General features: G+C 38.7%; 1 protein-coding gene across 1 annotated transcript in view; it reads left to right on the top strand.

The window, feature by feature from the left end:
* Positions 1-19,686, top strand: part of RAB2A (RAB2A, member RAS oncogene family) — an 89,781-nt gene that overhangs the window by 18,394 nt on the left and 51,701 nt on the right. The window contains exon 2 of the mRNA XM_078072359.1: positions 14,295-14,366. Coding sequence (XP_077928485.1) covers positions 14,295-14,366 — 72 coding nt within the window. The remainder of the gene's footprint in view (positions 1-14,294; positions 14,367-19,686) is intronic.

Genomic DNA, 19,686 nt, shown 5'->3' with positions numbered 1-19,686 from the left:
CCCCCCACTCACATTCTCTCTTTCTCTGTCTCTCTCTCTCAAATAAACATAATAATAATAATAAAAAGAAAAACCGATTTGGAATTTCAATTCTGCCTCTTACTTGAGGCATATCACTTAAACCTCAGTTTCTTCGTCTTTAAAAGGAGGTTATCATTTCTGCTTTACTAACCTAGGCTTACTATTATGGTCAAATAAGATTGTGTGCGAGGAAGGAGCATATTTAGACCTTCAAACTGTCAAAAGCCTTGCAGATATTTTAAATAAGACAAAAGTATATTAGCATAACTTGATTACAGGACTTCTTAGATGCAATAAAAAAGAAAGGAAAAATATCTGTATTGAAGTGAGTCCTTTGGGTATTTGGCAGGTAGCATGTAGCCCAGCTATTCTAAGCCAGGTAATTGGCAAAGATACTAAGTGGAAACCAGGATAACTATGTTTTGAACTTTACCCCGTACTGTGGGGAAAACGTATCTCCAGTATTTTTAGTTGTGTCCTACCAACCATGTAGGGGCTTCACGTTAGTTATAGCTGAAAAACTAAACTGAAGAGGATTGGCCACTGAAACCAGCATTTTTGTTGGCTATATCTAGGGCACTGCTTCTCAAACTTCGGTGCACATCAGCAGCACCTGGACAGCTTGATAAAACACAGATTGCAGGGCTTCACCCCAGTTTCTGATTCAGTAGATCTGGGGTGGAACTGATTATTTGCATTCTAACAAGTTTCCAGGTAATGCATAAGCTTCTGGTGTGAGGACCATATTTTGAGAATGAGTGCTTTAGGGAAACCGTATAATTTATCATCCAAGCTGATCCATAATTTATTAGGAAAACAGGAGTTACTGAGCCTTCCCTGGCAAACCAGAGTGTAGGGTCATCCTAATTTCACCTAATGGAAAAATCTTTTTACAAAGAGGTTTCTGTAATAGAATTATCACCTGCTGGGTGACTCATGATACTGAAGTTTCTCTATTTATTTGTGTAGGTATGTACATTAAATTGCCAACAGACGATTCAGTCAGATTTTTCCCTTGATCTCTGTCCTTTTAAATGTTAATTAAAAGAGAATATAGGTATTCTGGATTCTTCAGCTGATTTATTTTGCCATGAATGCTAGCAAAAGTATTGGAGATGAGTTCTTTCATTGGATGTGTGGTTGGATTAGACACTGGAGAGTAATTTCCAAGTTTGGTTTTGTAAGTCACGGTAATAGGTACATATTTGATTGCAGCCCAGGGTTAAGATATGTGTGTAAGTGCATATATGTCTTTAAAATAGAAGTCTCCAAATAGTACTCATCCTTGTATAGTACCTACAGTCTCATATTTGCTATTTTCTAGGTCTTTTTTAATGCTGGTTGTGATCCACTAAATTGATTTCATGACCTAACTGGTTACAGTCTACTACTGTTTAAAAAACACAGCACAGAGGACCTCTGTGGTTCCAGCAAACTGTGACACTCTTAAGATTCTGAGAGGTAGTTGTACTTCAGCTTTCTTCATTCTGATTCTTCTCAAACACTCCAGCCTTTTTCCACCATTAAAACAAGTGGGGGGAAAGTCCCAGGAGTTGGGGAGAAGAAAGGAAAGGTATGTTATTTTTACCACAGGGTGCTATCTTACTTGCTATTAGATTTAATATTTTATCAATTATTTCCTGTGGACATTAGCAAATGCTCCATTTTATTTTACAATTTTTAACAATTTAAATTGTATCTGGCTTTGTAGTTTTTGAAAATATTGCACTAGAAGACAAAAAAAAAACCACCTAGACCTTCCCTAAGAAAATCTAAACTTGCTTAGATTCAAAAACCTTCTACTTCACCAAATTAAATTTGGTTTGTCTTAATGAAGGATCTGTTAACCATACTGGTTGGATCAGTCAGAGTCGAGCTAAGAGACTGAAACCACACAGGAATTTGCATAGGGAAAATCTAATGTAAAGAATCATTAACTATACCATGGGAATAGAGTAACAGGGAATTGGCTCAGAGGTAAAGAGAACTTTTAAAGAGTACAGTAACAGCAGATAGAGGGCACAGTCACTCCCCCAAGTCCCAGGCAGAGCCTGGAAGGAAGGAGCCAATCTGGCATCCAGAGCTTTTTGGAGGGGCACGGCTGAGGCCCGCTGGGTGGCAGAGAATTTCACTGAGGGGCTGTGATGGATTGGAAGACTGCCGTCTGTGTGCTGTGGGAAGCCTTCCGTGAGGAGGAGCTGTGTTGGGACCTTCGTGGGAAGCAGCCCGAAGGAGTGCCGGGGAAGCTGGCTGCGGAGAGGTGTGGAGGGCTGCCTTCTGCGGGTGACACTTGCTGTCTCGCCAGCTGGCCAGGGGGAGGTGTTCTGGCCTCTCCGGCAGGGCAGTGAAGGTTTGGAACTGGGAGGCCCTTGACTGGTAACTCCTCTACACACTGAAATGCTGAACTCCTCAAAGGAAAATCACATGGAAGTTAGGGACCGATGATAATCAGAGATGGAATTCTAAGTCAGCACAGTAAGGTTTTCATTCTCTAGCCTCATTTTCGTCTCTGAAAAATTCACTGTTGAGGAAAAAATTTTTATTTATTATTATTTTTTGAGAAATTGAATTTTTTTAAATGTAGACTAGAGTTTGTCATTACGTAGAAAAGGCTAGTTTCACTTTGTGACCTTTTCAGTGAGCATGCGGTACATTAAGCTAGTATTCACTGAGCATCTGCCTTCTAAATTGGGCCACAGTGCAACGTGGTTTTCAAAATACAAAAAGGTGAATGTTACTGCTCCTGAAGGAAGAAGGTAGATGTGTAAACTGATAATAAAAGTATAATGTGATAAATGCTTAATAAAGTATGTATAGAGTACTATGGCCTTAGCATGGGATAAAGTGTCAGCCTGCCTTTCAGCACTGGCGAAGGAAAAAGCAGCATAGACATGTGATCTGTGTGCTATCTCTTGTATTCCTCAAATAGCCTTATGAATAAAGTAGGTGGTATGATTACCATTACACAAAGAAGCAAATAAGGTCTAGAGACCTGAAACAGCTGTTCCTTCCAGTGTCACACACAGGATCCTAATCTAGTCCAGAAGATTTGTTATCTCTTAAATTAGTGGTGTACTTTGAAATGCAGAAGGCTTTACAGTAAAATTTTCCAAATGTAAAGCACGGGACTACTACTGTGAAGGATTTAAAAAGTGAATTACATATGCCTCTGCCTTTAAGGGGTGTATAGTCTAGCCGGGCTGATTGAATACGAGAAGGGCTCTGATGGAGGTACTGGAGAAAGTTTGGGATTTCATGAGAAATTACACAATCCAGAACGCCTGTCTTCCTTCTTGGAAACCTTATGGTAAGATGACATTTGAAAGAAAAAAATTTGAGCATTGAAAGAAAAGAGAAAAAAAAAAAAAAAAAGATGGCATTTGACCTGGTCCTTGAAAAATGGGTAGAGTTTAGACAAGTAGAAATAGTAAATAAGCAAAATGTAAAAATAGGGGGAAAAAAGTTGTCGTTTATCATCTATCTGTTAAGTGCCACACCTTGCACCTTCCTCAGTATAAACCATCCAGTTTAACTATAGTAGAGTCTCATATCAAACAATTACTGGAAATAAGACTGGAAAGATAAATTCATTAAACATATTGGACTTAGGTTGTGATAGAGTGTGGTTGAATTTGAACTTTATTCTGTAGGCAGTAGAAAAGGTAGAAGTTTTTTAAAAGAAGAGAGTACCAGACTGGAGTTATGATTCCATTAGAAACTAAATACACATGTGTGTATATTCAGATTCTAATACAGTAGCAGAGACATTCTAGATGTTAAATGCAATCCTTTCCTTCTGTCTTCTTTTCTCATCCATCCCTGGTACAGTCATATGTAGGATAGATTAGGAAGCTGGAGTGTATATAGTGAGGTGGTTATTACAGTGGTCCAGGTGGGTGGTAATAAAGGTCTTATGTAAGGCAGTGGTAGTGAAAATGAAGAGGTGGTTACTGGTGAGAGTTGGAATTAACAAGGTTTAGGGAAGGGCATTGTAGGGAGTGAAAATAAGGATGAAAGTAATTTTCAGGCATTTTTCCATTTTAGAAGAGTACTTCAAATACAGGCTATTTTTCATTTATTTTTAAATATAAAAGTAATAAGTACACATGATAACATTAAAGCACTGTGAAAGGGCAGAAGATTGGCTAGGGGCAGCAGGACATGGTGGTGAAAGATGACAACATAGAAAGAGAAACAGTGGTTAAAACTTTGGTAAGGTCCACTCCCCAAAGGAGTGGTCTATGGAAAGAGTGTAGTGTGGAAAGAGAAGGAAACAGTTACTTTACAGTGGAGAAACCTGTCAGACTACCTCAGGCAGGTGATCAAAGTTAATGTCAACAGTAATCAGTCATGTCGACGGTATGTACCCTTGTTATCATAGTGGGTCCACCTTTGAACAGGTGAGAAAATCTACTTACCTCTGTGGTCTTCCTCCCAAATGTCAGTAACTCCAGTCAGTCATGGGGGAAAAGTCCAACAGATCCCAATTGAGGGACACTCTATGATGCCTTGACCAGTACTCCTCAGTAATCCTCAAAACTGTTATGGTCATCAAAAACAAAGAAAGTCTGAGAAACTGTCATAGCCAAGAGACGCCTAAGGAGACATCACCAAATGTAATATGGTGTCCTCTATGGGATCCTGGGACAGAAAAAGGACAGTAGGTGAAAAACAAGTGAAAAAAAAAATCAAAACTTGGGGAGAGGTAAAAGCAAAGAGGCTTCATAAAGAATGCAGGGTAAGGAATAAGCTATGAAGATAAGGCTTCTTCACTCACTATTATGTGTCCGTCGTAGGTTCTCAGCAAATAGTGGCTGAATAAATAGTAGGGTTGGAGCTCTTCCTAAGCCTGTTTTTAAAAATGAATTGTGCTCCTCAGTGAGGCCTGACTTCATCTTTTGGTCTTGAGCTCAGGTCTAGATTTGGTTTCCTAGAGTCCATGCCACACCCAGGGCAAGTGAGGTCATCATAGAAGGCCATCAGTGTTCTTCCTCCCCAGCATTTACAGCAGAGGATATTGTTTTTTTCCCCTGAAACCAGACAATTATATTATTTATTTTATACACACAGCCAGAAAGTCTCCATATTTTAAAGTTAGAAGAATACCTAGCTCACTTTGTGAAGGTAGGTTATGTATTACGGAAGCTTCCTAGGGGTTATGGCACTTGAGTTAAGTTGAAAAGATAAGTAGCTATTAGCTAAGTGGAACAGTCACTGAGTATTGGGGAAAGAACACTTAAAGTATGCTAAATAAATATGTGCAAACAGCCAGATGTGTAAGAAATACTGGCATTATCTGCTTTAGTCATTTTCATGGTTTTGGTCTCATCCCAGAGGTGTTTAAAGTACTTAGTGTACTTTAATATTTTAACACCAAAGATAACAGAAATGGGAGTAGATAATTTGCTTCAAGGGAAGGAGGGCTGTATCCTGACAACTTCCTATTTCCTTTTCACTTTATCAATTCTTTTCTTTCTTTAAAGCTTTATTTATTTATTTATTTATTTATTTGAGGGAGTGAGCACGAGCATGTGCCTGTGTTTGTGTGCTAGCAGAGGGAGAAGGAGAGAAGCAGACTCCCCGCTGAACACGGAGCCCCATGCAGGGCTTGATCCCGCGACCCTGAGATCATGACCTGAGCTGAAATCGAGTCCCGACACTCAACCGACTGAGCCATCCCGGCACCCCTCACTTTATTGATTCTTTAGCAACTCTTTCAGCCTTATCAGCATACTTGTTTCCATACCTTCCATTTTCAGGGAAAAGATACCTTGTGTTTTGAAAGCTACATGCTCTTGGAAACTTTCTTTAATTTCTTTATTTTTATTACTAATTTATTTTTACTAGTGCCTGGAATATAGTAAGTACTCCATAAATGTTTTTTGAGTATCTCTAACCTTTGCTCCTAGCCTTCACTGACAGATTTCTCAAATAAATGTTCTATATTTCCTGTTTCCTCTTCCCTTACTGCTCTTAATATTTCTGGTGTTTGAGGCACTTTACTGATTACAGTAAAATTATTACAGATGATGTCAACAAGCCTGGAAGACTAACAACATAAAAGTCCCAGGAGGAGGAAGAATGAAAGATGATTCTTGATAAGTGTATTGGTTTCCTAGGGCTGCTGTAACAGATTATCACAAACTTGTTTTAGGGCTTAACACAACAAAAGCCTCTTCTCTTATAGTTCTGGATGCCAGAAGTCCAGAATCCAGGCATCTGCAGGGCTACTGTCCCTCTGAAGGCTCCAGGGAAAATCCTTTCTTGCCTCTTGCAGCTTCTGGTGGCTCCGGGTGTTCCTTGGCTTGTCATAGCCTGACTCAGTCTCTGCCTCTGTCTTCATGTAGCCTGTCACCTGTGTATCTGTCTTTGTCTCCCCTTGCCTTTCTCTTATGAGTACGTTTGTCATTGGATTAGCCAAATCCAGACTGAAATTATCTCAGAATCCTTAATTATATATGCAAAGATCCTTTTCCTAAATAAGGTCACATTCACAGGTTCTAGGGGTTAGTGCTTGGACATATCTCTTCGGGGCCACTCTTCAGCCTACTACAGTAAGGAACCAGATCAGTATCTAATTGAAGTAGTTGAGAGGACTGCTATCTTAGATGTGAGGGAGGACGATGTAAGGAGAACCAATAGTATAAGAACAACTCTGAAATCATTTTATTTAAAAGAAACTTAGAGATATGTGAATATTTTCTTCAGTTAATTTTAGAAAATATGTATTTAAAATTTTGAACTCAAGATCAGATGGGTTTGGTGGGAGATTTGCTGCTTAGCTGTATTCATCTTGAAGAATCCTCAACATTTTTATTAAAACTTCTGAATTTGCAAAATTTGAAATTTTCACATTTGAGCTTTATGGTACTCCTTTGAAGTAGGAATACTATATTTTCTTTTTCCATTTTATAGATGTGGAAATGGAGCATAGTTTCTATATCTAATTTGTCCCAGGCCACAGGTTATGAAATGATACAGATGGACTTGAACACTGGTGTTTCCACTGTAAAGCTTATGTTCTTTCTAATACACTCTGAGTTTATTATTTTCTGTTTAAAAAAAGCAGACTTTATTGTTTTTTCATTACGTGTTTCTCCATTTGGAATGTTAGTGCAAAGAAGAAGAAAATTTTCTCTGTTTGCAAAATAAGCTACTAATATTTCAGCCAGCTCACCACATCTCTGAATGATCTATGTTGGAGGTCTATCAGTTTTTTGGTATGACTTTAAAACATACAGTTCTTAAAACAAAAAAACAAACATACACCCCACAAAAAACAAAGAACGGTAGAACAGATCAGTGAAACAAAGCTGGTTCTTTGGAAAGATCAGCAAAATTGATAAACCTTTAGCCAGACTCATCAAAAGAGAGGCCTCACATAAACAAAATCAGAAAAATAAAATATACAGTTCTTCAGTGGTTTACTTTTAGTCATTCATTCATGGAACTTTTGTCACATTTTGTTTTTGAGAGCCAAATGTGGTAGATGAAAATATGCAGCCATGATTTCAGAATGATAGTTGGACAAAACTTTTCTTCAGTGGTTAGGAATTGGCTCTGGGAGGGCGTCTGGGTGGCTCAGTTGTTAAGCGGCTGCCTTTGGCTCAGGTCATGATCCCAGGACCCTGGGATCGAGCCCCGCGTCGGGCTCCCTGCTCGACAGGAAGCCTGCTTCTCCCTCTCCCACTCCCCCGCTTGTGTTCCCTCTCTTGCTGTGTCTCTTGCTGTCAAATAAATAAGTAAAATCTTTAATTAAAAAAAAAAAAAAGGAATTGACTTTGGCTCTGGTACTTTTCATATGAACCTCAGTAGAATACCTGGCACTTGAACCTCAGTAGAATACCTGGCACTTACGCCATTGTTTCTTATGGAGAAGAACACCTTGCCTAAAAACCCCTGGAGGGCTTATTAATTCGATTTTTGGTCCAAGCAAAGAGTTCCTGAATCAGAAGCTCTGGGGTGGGACTTTAGGAATGCAGTTTAATGAGTATTACTTGTAATTGTTTAGCATTCACGTGGTACTTAGGTACTCAGTTCTCACCACAATACTGTCCTACTGAGTGGATGGCAATGTGGACCTAAAGTAAAAGAAAAAGTTAAGGTGACTTCATGGTAGGCACTCTGACAGTGGCATTATTAAGTATATTTGTATTAATCAAAGAATGAATAGCCAAAGCGATCTTGAGAAAAAACAAAGCTGGAGGCTTCACCATGCTTCCTGATTTCAAACTATATTACAAAGCCGTAGTAAATCAAAACAGTATAGTATTGGCATAAAAACATAGACAAGGGTCAGTAGAATAGAGAGCCCAGATAAACCACACATATATGGTAAACTCACTCATGACAAAGGAGCCAAGCATATACAATGAGGAAAGGGCAATCTCTTGAATAAATGGTGTTAGGAAAACTGGACAGCCACATACAAAAGCATGAAACTGGACCACCAACTTACATCATACACAAAAATGAACTCAAAATAGATTAAAGACCTCCTCAATGTAAGACCTGAAACCATAAAACTTATAGAAGGAAACATAGGCAATAAGCTCCTGGACATTGGTCTTGGTGATGATTTTTGGATCTGACACCAAAAGCAAAGCAATGAAAGCAAAAATAAACGAGTGGGACTACATCAAACTCAAAAGCTTCTGCATAGCAAAAAAACCACAGAGGTCAGTGGTTCATCCAGGGCCACCCAGCTAGTGCTTTTAACCACTACATAGTGCTGGCAATTCATTCAGAACCTCTGGGGTTGAGACCTCTTATGGATTTGGTGATTTTTTGGGTAAAGATCAAAAACTTCAAATGGGTAGAAAGTGGGAGCTACTTTACATAGAATGGTCAGGGAAGGAAGGCATCTGTGGTGGTGAAAAACCAGCCATGGGAGTCCGTCTGCATGGAAAGAGAGAGAAGAGGATGTTTAAAGGCCTTGCAGGTTCTAGATATAGAATGAAAACCAGGGGTAGAAGGATTGGGAGAGGCCACTTTTATGTTTGTTTTGTTTCTGTTTAATTCTGCTATTACATAAAACCAAACCATGCTTTTTATAAAACATGTCTTTTTGCTGGTTCCTCTCTGTGGCTTTAAATACCATCTTATGCTGACAATTCTAATTTATATCTCCAACCTCAATATCTTTCCTGAAGTCTAAACTCATATATTCTATTGCCTACCCAGTTTTACCACTGGGATGTCTAATATCTCAACTCAAAATAACTAAACTGGAATTGATAGTCCTTCCTGCTCCACTTAAAATTTTCCCCATCTTCATTGATTCTTCCATTTGATCAGGCAAAAATATTGGAACCATTCTTAATGCACTTCTCCTTCTCTCAAAACCCAAGTCCACACTGTCAACATATTCTCTTGCCTCTGCTTTAGAATGTTTATAGAATTCAGTCACTTCAAACCCCTCCACTGCTACCACCCTTGTCCAAGACACCATTTCTTGCCTCATTGAGAAAGCCTCCTTAACCAATCTCTGCTTCTCTCATCTGCATATACTTAACAGGTCATTCTCAGTATAGCAGCCACAATGATTATTTTAGAATTAAGGTCAAATTATATTACTCTTCTGCTCAAAACCCTCCAAAAAATCACCCATTTTATCACAAGTAAATTTTAAAATTCCTATGGAGTCTGCAAGATCAGGCCCTATGATGCCTGCAACCTCACGTCTTAGGGGCAGGGCTCTCCCTTGCCTTCTGAGCTGTAGCCATATTTGGCTTCATGGCAGTTTCTCCAACACATTCCACATACAGCTTTTTCTCTAGCCCCCCCCCCCCCCTTTTTTTAAGATTTTATTTGAGAGAGCCCACGTGTGAGAGAGAGAGAGAGCACAAAGGGAGAGGGAGAAGCAGACCCGATGCTGGACTCGATCCCAGGCCCTGGGATCACAACCCGAGCTGAAGGCAGACACTTAACCGACTGAGCCCCCTTTAGCCCTTTCCTTAGCCTAAAGTGCTCTTCTCTCAGTAATCCACCTGCCTGTTTCCTCACCTCCTCGAGTCTTGACTTAAATCTCACCTTCCCAGTGAGAGACCACCTCATTTAAATACCTTTTTCCTTTCCCCCAGTATTCCAGGTCTCCTATATTTGCTCAGCTTTTTCTCCGTACCATAACACATAACACTCTGCACTACCACGTCCACTTCATCCATCCATCTATCCATCCATCCATCCATCCACACTCCCCACCTCCCCAGTATATACACATACATACAAACATGCACACACACATTTAAAAAAAAAAGTTTTTTCATAGTCTCTTCTCACTCCAGAAGGGCAGACGCCTTTATCTTATTGTTTACTGATATTCCAGTTGCTTAGCCTTAGAACATAGTACATACTTAAATATTTCTAGAAAGTTTGAATTTTGGCATGCATTGGAAGTACATGTTGTGAAACTAAAAATGAATAAAATGTGCTTCTTGCTTTTAGGGAGCTTGAAGTATACATAGACATAGTAATAAGTAATAGTAGCATTAATAGTAACAAACATTTATTGAATTCTTTATTGAATTTTATTATGTGCCAGATACTGTTTTAAGCACCTAATGCATGAACTCATTTAATAATCCCAATAAACATCTGGGATAAGTATTATTAGCCTACTTTTTACAGATTAGGAAAGTGAGGCCCTGAGAAGATAACTAATTTGAGGTTCTGTTGATAGTGATTGGCAAGGCTGGGGTTGGAACCCGAGGAGTGTGGTATGGCTTTGGAGTCAGAAATGATAACCGCTGTGTTATGCTGTTCTTAAGCATTAAATGAGCTGACATATGTAAATTGCTTAAAACAGTATCTGGCATGAGAGAAGCTTTATATAAGTTTATTTGTTGTTGGGAATCATAAATTTTAAATATTTCAAAGTTCTTGACAATACAGTTAAAATAACATGAAAATATTCATTGGCCACTTAAATTATTCTTCATTATGTATCTTTTCTAAGTGTCTCCCCTCAGGAAAATCAACATATTTGACTATCATTCTCTATGAAAATGAAGGACGAATCAGTTACAAGTCCCGCAAAATATATAGGATTTCATGAAGTATGTAAAAATGTTGGAGCACGGCTTGAATTCCATATAATGCCATTGATGAATGGGGATCTGATATTTAGACTAATAAATAGCTGAAGAAGAGGAAAGATATGGAGGATGCTTTTAAAGAACTATCTGAATATCAAGGATTAAGAGAGGCTCTTAGGAAAATTGGTGAAAGAAACCTTGGAGATTTTTGCCAATTTTATATTATAAAAAGGACAAGTATTAAATCAAAGATGTCCTGCAAAGGATGCAAATTACCCAAACCCTCTAACGTGAAAGATACTTGATTACCTGAAGAAGGAATATGGAGTTTTTAAAGTGAAGAACCAATCAGCAAGCCTTTTCTATATTTAACTAGCACTTGGTTCAGAATAAGTGGTATCACTTAAAGTATCACTAAAGCAATACATGTTCTGTTGTGAGGTAAGAAAGATTTTTAGGCTCTTGTATTACTTAAATAATTGCCAGTCTGTTAGATGATTCTTGAGGTTTCACAATAAAAATCAATAAATCACAATAAAATGTGATTTCTAATTATAATTTTTTTGTATACCACATGGGAAAATTTGGATGTTTAAAAATAGAAATGAAAAGACACAGGAATCTTAAATACATGGTACTGAGTGAAAGAAGCCAATCTGAAAAGGCTACATATACTGTTGATTCCAGCTATATGACGTTCTGGAAGAGGCAAACTATGGAGACAGTGAAAAGATTAGCATTTCCCAGGGGTTGGAGGTGAGAGAGGGACTAATAAGCAGAGCATAGAGGATTTTTAGGTCAGTGAAACTATTCTGTATGATACCATAGTGGTAAATACATTATACATTTGTCAAAACCCGTAGAATAGACAACACCAAGAGTGAACCCTAATGTAAACTATGGACTTTGATAGTTATGTGTCAGTGTAGGCTCATGGATTGTAGCAAGTGTGATGGCTCTGGTATAGATAGTATTGGTGGAAAAGGCTGTGTTCCTGTGGGGCAGAAAGTATATGGGAACTTCGTACTTTCTGCCCACTTTTTAGTTTTATTTTTTTTTTTTTTTTTTTTTAAAGATTTTATTTATTTATTTGAGAGAGAGAGAATGAGAGACAGAGAGCACGAGCGGGAAGAGGGTCAGAGGGAGAAGCAGACCCCCCGCTGAGCAGGGAGCCCGATGCGGGACTCGATCCCGGGACTCCAGGATCATGACCTGAGCCGAAGGCAGTCGCTTAACCAACTGAGCCACCCAGGCGCCCCCCACTTTTTAGTTTTAGTGAACCTAAAATTGCTCTTCAAAATAAAAAGTAAAAAAAAAAAAAAGGAAAGAAAAACAAAAAGTCTACTTAAAAGGGGTGGGGGGCTGCCTCGGTGGCTCAGTCAGTTAAGCGTCCAGCTCTTGATTTGGGCTCAGGTCATGACCTCAGGGTCGTGGAGCCTGCTGAAGATTCTGTCTCTCCCTCTCCTTCTGCCCCCTCCCCCTCCCAATCTGGAAAAACAACAGCAAACCCTTGGGGCACCTGACTGGCTCAGTCCTAGAGCCTGTGGCTCTTGATCTTGGGATCGTGAGTTCAAACCCCATGTTTGTACTTAAAAATATTTTTTTTAAATCTTAAAAAAAAGAAACCTGAAGATTCATATCTCGAATGTTCACTTATTTTGTACCTTCACACTTAAAAAATGATTTCCTTTCTATCCTAGATCTGAAAGGCTATTCAGAGGAGCTAGAAATCTGATAAAATGAGTTTGGCTTTACACCTTTTGTAATGTAAAAAAGAAATCATGGATAAAAGAAAAGAAGAAAATTAAGGTCAAATATGTTTATTTTTAGTTAAAACATTCAGAAAACTTTGAACAAATAAAGTATTTCCCAAAGCATAACCATATACACACACATTTCTTTGATTTGTTTACTGGGCATTTTGACAATCTTTGTAACATTTGACACTAGGGCCAATCATTCAGCAAAATCATTAATTGCCTTATCTCTGCCATAAGACAGCAAGGTATTCATCATCTTCTCTCATTAAGTTTATAATCTAGAAGACCTTGAACAGCTTAGTTTAAGTGTCACTTCTTCAGAAAGGCCTCCAGCCCTTCAGTCTAAATTAATCTTGTTACTCTTCCTCATAGTCCTCTCTTCTTTGAAATGGCAGTTATAATTATTTCAAATTACAGTTCATATAGGTTGTCATTTGTAATGTTTAATTTTTCTACCTGTACTTGACTGTAAGGAAGGAAACATTCCACATGATTGTATCTTCAGGTCCCAAGTGCAAAGCACAGTTAGCATTTCAGTAAAGCCTTTTGAGTGCAAGAATGAAGGAAGCACAGGATGCTCTGAAGTAAGCAGAGTTGGTTGAGTGTGAAGATAAGGGCCTGAAAATGAGTAGGAAGATGGTGTGGTATTCAGTAACCAGTTCTCAGAGGATGAGTAGGATGAATACAGAAAATTTATCTTTAATTAGGACTGTGGAAGTTATTCATGACCTTAGGGAAGTGAAATTTGGTGATAGAGTGAAGGGATGCAATTCAGATTAGAGTTGATCCTGGGGGCGCCTGGGTGGCTCAGTTGGTTAAGCATCTGCCTTTAGCTCAGGTCATGATCCCAAGGTCCTGCCAACATTGGGCTCCCTGCTCAGCGGGGAGCCTGCTTCTCCCTCTGCCCCTCCCCCTGCTCCTGCTCTCTCTCTCTCTCTCTCTCTCTCAGATAAATAAAATCTTAAAAAAAAAACAAAAAAAAAAACCAGAGTTGATCCTGAAATGAATTAGCCAGAAGATAGAGCAAAGTAGATCCCACACATTTAACTGCCAATTTGGTTGGTTGGTTGTTTGTAGGAAGGTAAGATAAACTACAAAAAGAGATTACTTTGTTTTTAAATATTTTCACTACTACACAAAAAAACAAAGGCATTAACCCTTAATTGCTAGAGTACTGTGGTAGGGGCTACTAGGGGGACCTGCCTGGTTGTCTCCTAAGAGTTCTTGCCAGTTTTACCTTTCAGATTAAAATGTCGAATGAATAACGAAGGATGAAAAGGTGTTTTGGATTGGTTAACACCTTCCACCTGAATCATCAATCCCATAATTTCCCAGGAAATCAGAGCACCGAGAATTTCTGGTTAGATTGTTTACAGAGCACCAGAAACCCTAGCTGCCTCCTTTCTCTGTGCTTTCGTAAAGTGTTTCTTAATTTTTGTGAGTTTTGTCTCATAATATATATTTTTTTAACTTTCAGGTGTTGGTAAATCATGCTTATTGCTACAGTTTACAGACAAGAGGTTTCAGCCAGTGCATGACCTGACTATCGGTAAGTTTTATACAAGAGATGAGAAACATTCAGAAGTTTTGGGTAGTAGAAATGGAATGTGCTAAAGGGGGTCCATTCTATTGATGATGAATCAAAAAGAATCCATGAACTAGATTTGTTGCTGTGCAGTTTCATCCCATCACTTTTTAAAAATATGTGAGTATGGTAAAAATATTATCCAACTTTGTAAAAGTGGTCAGAAAACAGCAGGAAGACATAAATATTTTAAGATTTTGATTGTATTTAACAATTAAACAAATGATTGCAAAACAATATAGCATAGGGGTATGATCAGAGACTAGACCAGCTTGCCAGGATTCAAATCAAGGCTGTGCAACTAACTAGCTGGGTAAGCCACATTACCACTCCATGCCTCAGTTTCTTTTATCTGTAAAATGAGAATAATAGTGGTACCAATCTCACAAAGTTATTGTGAGCAATAAGTGAGTTAATAAATGTGAAGCATTGGAACAGTGCCGGGCAACATGGTAGATGCTTTAGGTTTACCTATAATTACTAATTGAGAAAAACTGCCAGCAGGCATTTTTAGTGTCCTAAGTTGCAAAGAATAAATGAGACAGTTACCAGTAACTGTTAGACTGAAATCTACTTTGATTTTATAACTGATAGCTTGGTGTATCTTCTCAGCCGGTGACTGCTTATTTTCTACAGATATCTTTAAATCATCCTTAAAAGCAAGTTGATTCTCATGTCCTGTGTATTTTTAGAATATCAAATCAAACATAGAGTTTGTTAATCAAATTATTAGATGAATTAATAATTTTCAGCCAAACCACATGTACTTTGTGGATATATGGAAATCTTTTCCTAAGTGGCTCCTATCAATGAGAATATTCAGATTCCATTTTAATTTTACTAGTTTTAAGTATATACAGTAATGAAGGGTAAAACAGGTACTATTGTTTCATGCTGGTCCTTATTTCATTTCATAGTTTAACTTCAGTGAGCTCAGTTTTGTGTAGAATCTGCTCTTTGCCCAGATGGTCTAAACCTGGGTAGCTGTCTCTTAGGCCTGACTCAGTTGGTTTTAATATAGGGAACTAACCGAAAGTGTCTCCCTTTTCGTGAAGTTTTCGTATACATTTCTAAGGTGTTAGGGCACCTTAGAAGGAGAGGATGGGCTTAAGCCTGCTGTCAGAAATCGGCAAGGCCGATGTGGAGAGAGAGGAGGTGGACCAAAGGGGGTTGTTTGGAACTGTAAGTCCCGCAGCTGTACCAGCTGGCTTCCCTCTGGGTTTGTTGGTGGGTGGCTTTGGGAGGTCGGAGGCTAAAAGCAAAGGGAAGCCAAGCGTCTTCTTTTCTCTGTCTGCCTGGATTAACTTTATGTCCTCCAAGACTCTAGCCCCAACCTCTGGTGGTGACAGGCCCACTGATGGTCTGGCTTCTAAGGTCTGCCAACCCCGGATTCTCTGTTCCCCCAGCCTCGGGATGGTAGCACTTTCCTGCTGGTGTTAATCTCTCGGCTTCTTCGCCATCCCTTCTTTGAGCTTCTTAGCTCTTTCTTTCCTGTAACTAACTCCCTACATTAAATTCCCTCTGTTTTAAATATTTAAATATGGTTTCTGTTTTTCTGGTTGGACCCTGACTGCTATACCTTATGACACCCATCGTGGCAATTTATTTTTCAGGTTAGTGGCATGTATTTGTTTTAAAGGAACATTGGAGTGTTTGCTGAAATAGGCATAAGACATTCTCTTGATTCTGCTGCATACTTTCCTTTGTCTGATGAATAGAAGAAGGTGAAAAAGCTAAGGTCGGGTCATGACTAAGAAGTATTAAACAGGGGAGCATAGAAAGTAAAAGACAAGGATGAGTCTATGAAATACCCCTTACCCTTTGACTACTGTCTCAGTGAGAATTGTTAACATAGGAATCAAAGAAGCAGTTTACAAATAGCATCCTGGATCCAGTTACACTGAAGGTCTAGACTAGAGCCTTGCTACTCAGAAGGTGTGTTCAAGCGCTGTTGCACTGACCAGCAGCATCAGTATTCTGTGGAAGCTTGTTAAAGAGTCTACGGAGTCAGATTTTGCATTTGAGCAGGATCTCCAAGTGATTCCTATGAGAAGTTTGAGAAGCACTGGAGCAGTGGCTTTTAAATATTGATTACCCAGCTAGGAATTTGTTTTATATTATTGACTTATGCATACATGTGAGTGCACCTCCCATGCCCCCCCGCCACACACACACACACATCCTGGCCTCTCAGTGCTTTACTTCCTCTCCTCCTGTGATCTTGCTTCCCCTCTGCCTCAGCTACTCACTCCCATAGTCACGCCCAGGACCTGTGCATTACCAGTATCCGGAAGCACTCCAGAATCTGTTTCATGCATCTGGCCTTTTGACTGTTCTCCCATCCTTCCAACTCACACCCTCTAGTTGCTAACACTAACGATTTATTTGGCCCATCAGTCCTATAATCCATTGATCCTACTGTCTTTCTACTCTCACGCCTCTGGTGGTCCTGCTCCCCTCCTTACCCAGCTTTAATTTTAGCCACTGTAATTAAGTCATTCTAATCACTCCTGCATGCACCCTCAATCCCCCGTCCCCTCCTTTGCTTCATCACATTCTTGTGGCTAACCCATAAGTAAAATCTGACTACCCACTCCATCCTGCTTGGAGAAGAACACAGAGCTATGCTAACTAATGTCCTGTTAATTTCTTAGACACTAACTTCCAGCTGCTTGACAATTACACTTTATTCCCAGTCCATTCATTTTCCACTGTCCTGTACAACTGTGTTAGACCTTCTTGCTCTTGAAGCATGCAGCACCTTTCTTTCTCTCCTATAATAACCTTGGTCTCTATTTCAGAAAATAGAGGCAAGCAGAGGAGCATTTTCACAAGTCTCCATCACCACGTAGACCTACCTACCTGTGTTGGGCCCTTAAACTCCACCTTTTCCTTGCTACCTGGATGAACTAGGAGATGCTAGCCAAGGCCTGCTCAAGAACACTGCTTCAGCAGTTCTTTTTTCTCCTAGGTGTCATTCATTTTTCCCTTTTTGATTGTCATTTTTCATGACTTACCTTTTCCAGCTTTCAATCCTTTTGTTCCCTTTTAGCAAAAGTCCTCAGAAAGAATTGTTTGTATTTTCTATCTCTCGTTTTTCTCCTCCCCTCATTCTTTTTTGAATTCACTCCGACTAGGCTCTCTCCTCCCCATGTGTACATATCCAGCTGCTGCCTCAGCCTTCTCCTTTCTCTTAGGTGATCATTTAACGTGATCCAAACAGCTCCTGATTTTTTTCCTGCTACGTCTTCGCAAGTGTACCTGTATGCACGCACACACCCTCATACCCATCCTCTCGCCTAGATTTTTCTCCTTAACTTTTTATATAAGTGATTTTAAGTGTATATTGTCTCCCTCCAGTATAAAAGTTAAGTTCATGATAGCAGAGTTATCTGTTTTGTTCATTGCTGTATCTCCAGGGCCTGGTACATATAAGGATTCTATATTTAGAATATACTCTCTGTCTGGGTAGAAAGCTTCATAAAGTAACATTTAACATTACAGTTCTTGATGGGTACATTTGTTTAATGCTGTTTAATTACATTGTATAGAGATAATTCTAGTTACAGCCCACTAATTCCCACTACATTTATTTGACTACCTACTAATGGACAGTTTGACAAACACTGATCTAGAGGCCAGGCCATTTATATGTTGATGCCATCTTCCTGCCTATCTCCCCCACGTTCTTAAACTAGTCATCCTATAAGAAACGACAGAGTAGTCATTGGGGGGAAAGGTGGTAGAATCAAAGCATTATTTCTTGTATCTGGCTTCCCACAAATCAGTTAAAAACGCATCTCATTTATTTGGGATTCAGTTTTCTGAGATAACTCTAGTTACCTAAAATAACATTGCCAAGAACTAGGAAGGTAGCTTAGAGGACCTGTGAACATCTAATTTAGAGCTCACAAAGTCTATGTTACCTGAATAATAAAATGTAAATGTATTTTCTTGACAGGGTGTGGTTATTATGAAAACATTGTTAAAAATCCAGAGAAAGTTAAATTCCCCGTATGACTTGCCTTTGGCCCTCCAGCATCCACTGGTGTGTATGTCGCCTTCTAGAATTTTAAAATGTATTCATAAGCAATCACACAAAGCTATTCTGGTTTGCACTCCCTCCACCGGAGTACTGAAAAAAGTACCTGTTGCTGTTTGTCCTTGCCCTTCGCTGCTGCTTCTGTGTTATTACTCTGTGAAATGGAGAGAGAAAAGTGTTTTTTTTTTACTTTCCAGTTCCTGAATTTTTAGTGAGGCTGAGCATTTTTTATATGTTTAAGAACTACTTCTATGTCTTTTCTCTTTGAATTGCCTGTTTTTATCTTTGCCCCTTCTAGTACTAGTTTGTTTTTTGTTTTGTTAGATCCTTTGATGTTTTTCTTTATATCTTTCAGGCCTTATTAAGGAAGGCTCCCCAATACAAAACTTATATAATATTCTCTTAATTATTTTTCGAATACTATAAATTTGTACCCTATCTGGTATATGGCCATGTATATGATTTTCTTTAATCCACATATAACATGTGGCCCCATACTATTAATTAAATAAGCCATCTTTCTTTCCTGTTTGAACTATTACCTCTATCCTATGCTAAATCTCCATATGTAAGCAAGCCTGTTAGGGTGCTCTCAAATCTATTCCATTTATGTTTAGGGGTTTTTCTTTTTGTTTTGGGGTTGTTTTTTTTTTCCCCCTCTTTCATGAGAAAATATCACAGTGATATTTATAGTAACTGTAGTCTACTTAATTTGTGATGGGCATTTTTCCTTTTCTAAGTTTTCTTGATCATTCTTGTGAATTTGTTCTTCCAAATGAAATTTAGTCTCAGTTTGCCAAAATGCAAAATTTCTAGTGAGGCTTTTAAAGGTTGAGAAGAATTTTATTTATGGGTTAATTTGGAGACAATTTACATTTTTTAGTATATTAAGATCACCTGTTTATATACACGTGTGTTTTCATTTTTTCCAACTTTTTTAATGCCCTTCAGTAAAGTTTTATAATTTTCTTCATACAGGCCTTGTGCTTTTTTTAAGTTTATTTTGGTATTTTATAGGTTTCGTTACTATTGTGGATAGAGGTTTTTTCCCACCATTATTTTTGTTTACTTAGTTTGCATGCTCTGGGTAGCCTGGTCATATCTGTAAGTCATAATTTTTTCTTTAGCTAACATTTGCACCTTTTAGTTTTGTTCTTATAATTTGTGACCAAAATCTCTAGAATAATGTACAAGTTGAGGGCATTATAATCATTTTCTCTGTAATTTGAATTTCTCTAGTGG

This window comes from Halichoerus grypus, chromosome 5 (assembly GCF_964656455.1).
Source record: "Halichoerus grypus chromosome 5, mHalGry1.hap1.1, whole genome shotgun sequence".
Taxonomy (NCBI): domain Eukaryota; kingdom Metazoa; phylum Chordata; class Mammalia; order Carnivora; family Phocidae; genus Halichoerus; species Halichoerus grypus.
Note: the sequence above shows the minus strand (reverse complement) of the source record. Positions and strands in the feature narration are given on the sequence as shown.